Source organism: Triticum aestivum, chromosome 4A, assembly GCF_018294505.1.
Source record: "Triticum aestivum cultivar Chinese Spring chromosome 4A, IWGSC CS RefSeq v2.1, whole genome shotgun sequence".
In the NCBI taxonomy this organism is placed as follows: Eukaryota; Viridiplantae; Streptophyta; class Magnoliopsida; order Poales; family Poaceae; genus Triticum; species Triticum aestivum.
Genome location: NC_057803.1, coordinates 526,181,676 through 526,188,272, shown reverse-complemented (window position 1 = coordinate 526,188,272; position 6,597 = coordinate 526,181,676). Strand labels below are relative to the sequence as shown.

At 46.4% G+C, this 6,597-nt stretch overlaps 1 protein-coding gene across 1 annotated transcript; it reads left to right on the top strand.

Moving 5' to 3' along the window:
* The first annotated feature begins 1,272 nt into the window (after nucleotides 1–1,272).
* On the top strand, nucleotides 1,273–2,628 carry LOC123082207 (sphinganine C4-monooxygenase 1). Its single transcript, XM_044504588.1, has 2 exons — nucleotides 1,273–1,593; nucleotides 1,681–2,628. Exons 1-2 carry the CDS (start codon nucleotides 1,360–1,362, stop codon nucleotides 2,260–2,262), a joined length of 816 nt encoding a protein of 271 aa, XP_044360523.1. The 5' UTR covers nucleotides 1,273–1,359; the 3' UTR covers nucleotides 2,263–2,628.
* The last annotated feature ends 3,969 nt before the right edge of the window (nucleotides 2,629–6,597 follow it).

The window sequence follows — 6,597 nt, the reverse complement described above, 5'->3', positions numbered from 1 at the left end:
TTTTGTCACTTGAAGTCTTAATCGACTGACATTTAGCAATCCCGCAATTCAATCAATTACCTAAATAACAATGGATTCTCAAAATAATAATAATAATAAAATAACAATGGCCTAATGGGTCTACGTACGCCGCTGCAACGACCCGGCCGGTAGCCAAGAGCGTACGCATGGATGTGGATCAATGGTACATGTGTGTAGGTGTACGCATTCTTATAGGACTACTAAAGCAATTTTGGTGCATCTTGTGCTGGGTTTATGGTTAGAGGCTGACACTTTTGGTTTTCTCCTTCGACGTCGTAGTCGTGTGGGGTATCAATTCTGGAGTTCGATGGCGTGTCCGAGGACAGGTTGCCCCGGTCCGATTCTTTCAACGGCAATGATTTTGTTTTAGGCAAACTACTTTGAAGATCCGTAAAGCTGCTGATCAGCGATGGAGCCGCGTCGAGCTCGGATGAAGAGGTGATCTGTCTCTTTTTCCTTAGTGGAGAGGGCCAGGCGCTGTTTTTTTTGCATAGGATTATTCTATTTTTTCAGTCCTGTAATATACCCTTCGTTCCTAAATATTTGTCTTTCTAGACATTTCAAATGACTATTACATGCGGATGCATGTAGACATATTTTAAAGTATAGATTCACTCATTTTGCTTCGTATGTAGTCATTTGTTGAAATGCCTAGAAAGACAAGTATTTAGGAACGGAGGTAGATGTTTACTTGGCTTGTAATTAAATCATTATGTTATTAATGAGACACGTATTACTAGAAAAAAAATACTAGTAGTACTAGAAAAGACAAACGGTGTCATGTCTGACGTCCATATTTCTGCATGCAGCCCCTAAAATTCTTCCTATATACGTACAACAAAATACACTCACATGGTTGAAAGCAATTCGGCTCGCGGCGATATCTGGAAGATTTGATGAAGAGTCAATAATGGTAACTCCGTATGTAGAGCGAGGAAGGAAGGCTTTGAAACCGTCGCTGCTGGCCGGCGGCGGGATGGGATCGAGCGACGGACTGACTTGACAAATCCGTTGGGCTCCACGCTTCCAAGCCGATCCACGTCCCACATACGTCGCCGTCAAACATGTACACCACCACGACGACAATCAAACATGGCAACCACAAACCACGACTTGCACGGTCAAACGGCCTGATTCCTCAACCCTGCCATGCATGCACGCACGCACGCACGCACGTGGCTTCTCACTTCTTGGGTGTATATAAGCAAGGGAAATCGCGCTAAGGTTTACTCACACAGCCACAAGATCGACACAAGACAGTACGTCGTCTGCAGTTAGCACACACCTACACGCACGAAAGGCACGTACGTCGGTGATCGATCGAAGAGGCTTGTTGAGATGGAGATGCCGAGGGTCTCTGAGGAAACCGTGGCCGCCGTCGTGCCCATCGCCGTGTACTGGGCCTACGCCGGCGTGCACACGGCGCTGGGGCATTCGCGGCTCATGGACAAGTACAGGCTCAACACCAAGGACGAGGAGGACCGCAAGAACATGGTGTCCAAGCGCGCCGTCATCCTCAACGTCCTCATGCAGCACCTCATGCAGCTCGCCGCCCTCGCCGTGCTCGCCATGGTACGTACTACTGATCTTATTTATACATGCATGCATGCACGTCGTTAATTTGTGCACCCGCTGACCGTCGAGCTTATACATACACAGGTTACGGGAGGAAGAGGAGCGACGGCGTCCAAGGCCGCTGGCGGCTCACGGGCGGAGGCGTACCTGACGGCGGCGGCCCGGATCGCGGTGGCTGTGCTGGTGTTCGACGCGTACCGGTACGCGTGGCACCGGCTGGCGCACATCAACCGGTTCATTTACCGGCACCTCCACTCGTGGCACCACCGCATCGTGGTGCCCTACGCGTTCGGCGCCATCTACGGCCACCCGATCGAGGTCCTCATCGCCGACACGGCCGGCGCCTCGCTCGCCGTCCTCGTCACCGGCCTGTCGCCGCATTCGCCGCGCGCCACGGCCGTCTTCCTCACCCTCTGCACCGTGAAGGCCATCGACAACCACTGCGGCGTGTGCCTGCTGCCGCGCCGCCTGCAGTCCGTCTGGAACGGCGCCGCGTACCACGGCGTGCACCACATGCCGCGCGGCGTCCGGTACAACTTCTCCGACCTCTTCTTCGTGACGTGGGACCATGTGTTCGGGACACACATGCCCTACGCCGTCGAGGAGAGGCCGGGCGGCGACGGCCTCGTGCTCAAGCCCCTGCCGCCTACCAAGGCAACTAATTAGTTAACGGCATGCTCGATCAGGCATGCAGTTACTACGTATTACTCCTAGTACTAATGAGTATAATTATATGTAGATTAGTCAATAAGCAAGCAAGTTGCATGTGTACGTACGTGTGGCTTGCATGCATGCAGCTACAAAACTGGAGTAGAAGCAGCCAGTGAGATGTGCGTGTTGAAGTCAGCGGGTAGACGTGAGCCGGTCAAACTATTTGCTCGCTGCGCCGAGTGCCGACCATAGCACGCATGTGCTCAGAGCATGCTTGGATACGTTTTAGTCCCATGACTAAAAGTAGTGGGACTAAAACTTGCTAGTCTCACCCATGCTTGGATCTAAATACTAAAGAGACTAAAATCTAGTTATTGAGCATTTATTATCCTCCAAACCCTCCAATCCAGAACTAAGGAGAGGAATTAAATGAGGAGAGAGAGAGCTAATACATATTTTAGTAGGTTTCCCGTGACTAAAAGATTTTAGCCTCAAGACTAGTCCTAGCCTCTCTTTAGTCAGGGGTGCTTGGAACTTTAGCCTCTAAAAAAGACTATTTTTAGTCAGACTAAAAATAGTCCCTTGTATCCAAGCACCCTCTCAGTATTTTTTGTTTTGTTTTGAGTCACTCTATGTATTATATTCCATTCAATAAAGTGTAGAAGTCTCAATCTGCTAGAAAAAACATAGAGTTCTGTTTGAATTGAATCGGTCAGCGGAGCTCGGAGCAAATTCCATCGAACCTAAGCAAAGGGAAATCTGCTTATGATTCAATTTCTATTATTTGGTTGACGGTTGGAGTTGCTCATGGAATCAAACAACTTCACATTTCAGATTGTTGTTTGGATATGTACGTTGTTGGTTGATTCTCAGAATTTGGTTATACACGAGAGAACACTCGTTATGAGTCCTTTTACAGTACTCCATGAGAGAATACTCAGTTGATGCACATCAGAATTTGGATATACATGAGAGAATACTCAGTTGGCTGTTTTTCATTTCGTTTTTGTTCCAACTTCTGAAAATTTTATTGATTTCATTCTGGATCTTAGTCAAATTTGTAAAGGGCCGTTACGTACCACCATTCGAACACACTTAATTCAAACCCGTTAGCCCATAAAGACACATTTACACACGCCCGCAAAGCCCCCTGTAACACCCACGATGCGGCTATATCTCCCACGTGTTGGAGCACGACTTAGAGGCATAACCGCATTGTAGGCATGTCGCAAGAGGGGTAATCTTTACACATCCCATGTACCGAATAAGAGACGGATAAAGAGTTGGCTTACAATCGTCACTTCAGACAATACACAAATATAGCATTACATCATCCAGAATACAATCAAGGTCCGACTACGAAACCAAAATAAAAGAAGACCACCACTAATGCATAGATCCCCTGTCACCCCGACTGGGCTCCACTATTGATCAACTGAAAACGAAACAACACAACGAACACGATCTTCATCGAGCTCCTCCTTGAGCTCGATTGCGTCACCTGCACTGGTAGCATCGGCACCTGCAACTGGTTTGGAAGTAATCTGTGAGTCACGGGGACTCAGCAATCTCACACCATCGCGATCAAGACTATTTAAGCTTATGGGTAGGAAAAGTAGTGAGGTGGAGCTGCAGCAAGCACTAGCATATATGGTGGCTAACTTACGCAAATGAGAGCGAGAAGAGAAGCAAAGCACGGTCGTGATCTAGAAGTGATCAAGAAGTGATCCTGAAACTACTTACGTTCAAGCATAACACGAAAACCGTGTTCACTTCCCGGACTCCGCCGGAAAGAGACCATCACGGCTACACACGCGGTTGATGCATTTTAATTTAAGTCAAGTGTCAAGTTCTCTACAACCGGACATTAACAAATTCCCATCTGCCCATAACCGCGGGCACGGCTTTCGAAAGTTCAAAACCCTGCAGGGGTGTCCCAACTTAGCCCATCACAAGCTCTCATGGTCAACGAAGGATATTCCTTCTCCCAGGAAGACCCGGTCAGACACAGAATCCCGGTTACAAGACATTTCGACAATGGTAAAACAAGACCAGCAAAGCCGCCCGGATGTGCCTATAAATCTCGATAGGAGATGCACATATCTCGTTCTCAGGGCACACCGGACTGTCCAAACTTCCGGTAGGCCAACCCAGAGTTGCCCCTGGTGGCCATCGGCGGCTGACAGGTTGGACCAACACTCAGAGGAGCACTGGCCCGGGGGTTTAAAATAAAGATGACCCTTAAGTCTGCAGAACCCAAGGGAAAAAAGCTTAGGTGGCAAATGGTAAAACCAAGGTTGGGCCTTGCTGGAGGAGTTTTATTCAAGGCGAACTGTTAAGGGGTTCCCATTATAACCCAACCGCGGAAGGAACACAAAATCAAGGAACATAACACCGGTATGACGGAAACTAGAGCGGCAAGAGTGGAAAAAAACACCAGGCATAAGGCCGAGCCTTCCACCCTTTACCAAGTATATAGATGCATTAATTAAATAAGAGATATTGTGATATCCCGAACAAAATTCATGTTCCAACATGGAACGAACTCCATCTTCACCTGCAACTAGCAACGCTATAAGAGGGGCCGAGCAAAGCGGTAACATAGCCAAACAACGGGTTGCTAGGAAAGGTGGGTTAGAGGCTTGACATGGCAATATGGGAGGCATGATATAGCAAGTGGTAGGTATCGCGGCATAGCAAAAGAACGAACAACTATCAAGCAAAGATAGAAGTGATTTCGAGGGTATGGTCATCTTGCCTGCAAAGTTCTCCGAGAAGACGAAAGCTTGATCCTCGTAAACAAACTCAACGGGTTCCTCGAACATGAACTCGTCTCCCGGCTCTACCCAAGGCAAGAACACAAGCAAAGGAAACCACAATCAACCACGGTGCAATGCGCAAGCAACATGATGCAAAACATGGCATGATATGCGGGATGTGATATGCAATGCATATGCGTGCTCCGGAAGGAAAAGATTGAATTAGGCCTCAACTTGCAAACCAAGCGTGCCGCTGGAAAGATGAGTTGATTTCGGTCGAAATCGATATAAAGATCACCGGAAACGGATGCATGGTTTGCAAATGGCAAGCAAAACAATAATGGCACAATTCTGCGATTAACAGCACGATGCCACCTAGAATGTAACAAGAAACTAAGCTACTGCACTCCAACATAGCAACAAAGCACATGAAAGTGATATACTCAAGATGCTTGACAAAAGATGAACACTGAGCTACGGCTAAATCACACAAGAGCAGGTTCAAACAAACATGGCAAAAGTGCAAAAGATAATAACATCTCAGACCTAGTGAAAATAACATGCCAGGAATTAACATCAGGAAGCAATGTTTAGAGCAAGATAACAACATGCTACAGGATCAGAACATAGCAATACAAGGCATGGCATGAATCTACTCAAAGCATATAACAAAAGTCCCTTACTGACCATAAGCCAAAAAGGATCAGAAAATATGATGGCACCCATGTAAACATAACAAGTTTCGTTAACAGATTCAGACTTAGCAGAAAACCGGACATGGCATAAACAGAATTACGAAGGCATATTTACGATCTCGATGCACTCACCACAAGGCATTGCATGACAAACTAAGCATACACCCAGCAAGAAGACATGATGAAGAAGCTAAACATGGCAAGAACAATCTCATAGCATGCATGGATGAACTACAACAACCTTGGCAAAATTGATTAACACGTAAACAATCTGCCAGGAACACTTTATAGCAAAAAGTAGAGTAAGATTGAGCCATGCCAGGGTACTCCATAATTGCAAACAAAGACATGGATGGATAGAGCATAACCATATGCCCAAATCATTCTTACTGAACATGCTCAAAAGAGAAATGGATCACTCTGTAGCAACATGAATACATGACATAAAAATAACATCAGGGAAATGACTTAGAAGAATTCTAAGTCCCTGAAATCAGCAACATCACGAGAGCTACTTTGCATGCATGTGCTAGTCACCACATTGATCACAAAAATACATGGCATACACCCCTGTAAAGATGGCATGGCATAGCCCAAAACACATGTAGAGCTCATGTTCATATGCAGCACATATTAATCATGGCAAAAATGACAAATGCTCATAAACTGATAAGAATCAGCACCTAACATTATGAAGCACTCTTGCAACATTAATTAGGGCATCAAGATGGACTCAAACAAGCATGGTGCAATGGAACAAAATGAAGAGCACATCGAGACGAACAATTTGATATCTCATGCATGCAAAATGGAGTAGCGGATGAGAAGTTATGGCATGTTGAATAGAGGACCAAAATGTGAAAACTTAAGGACTTGGAGAAAAATTCAGGGGGGGG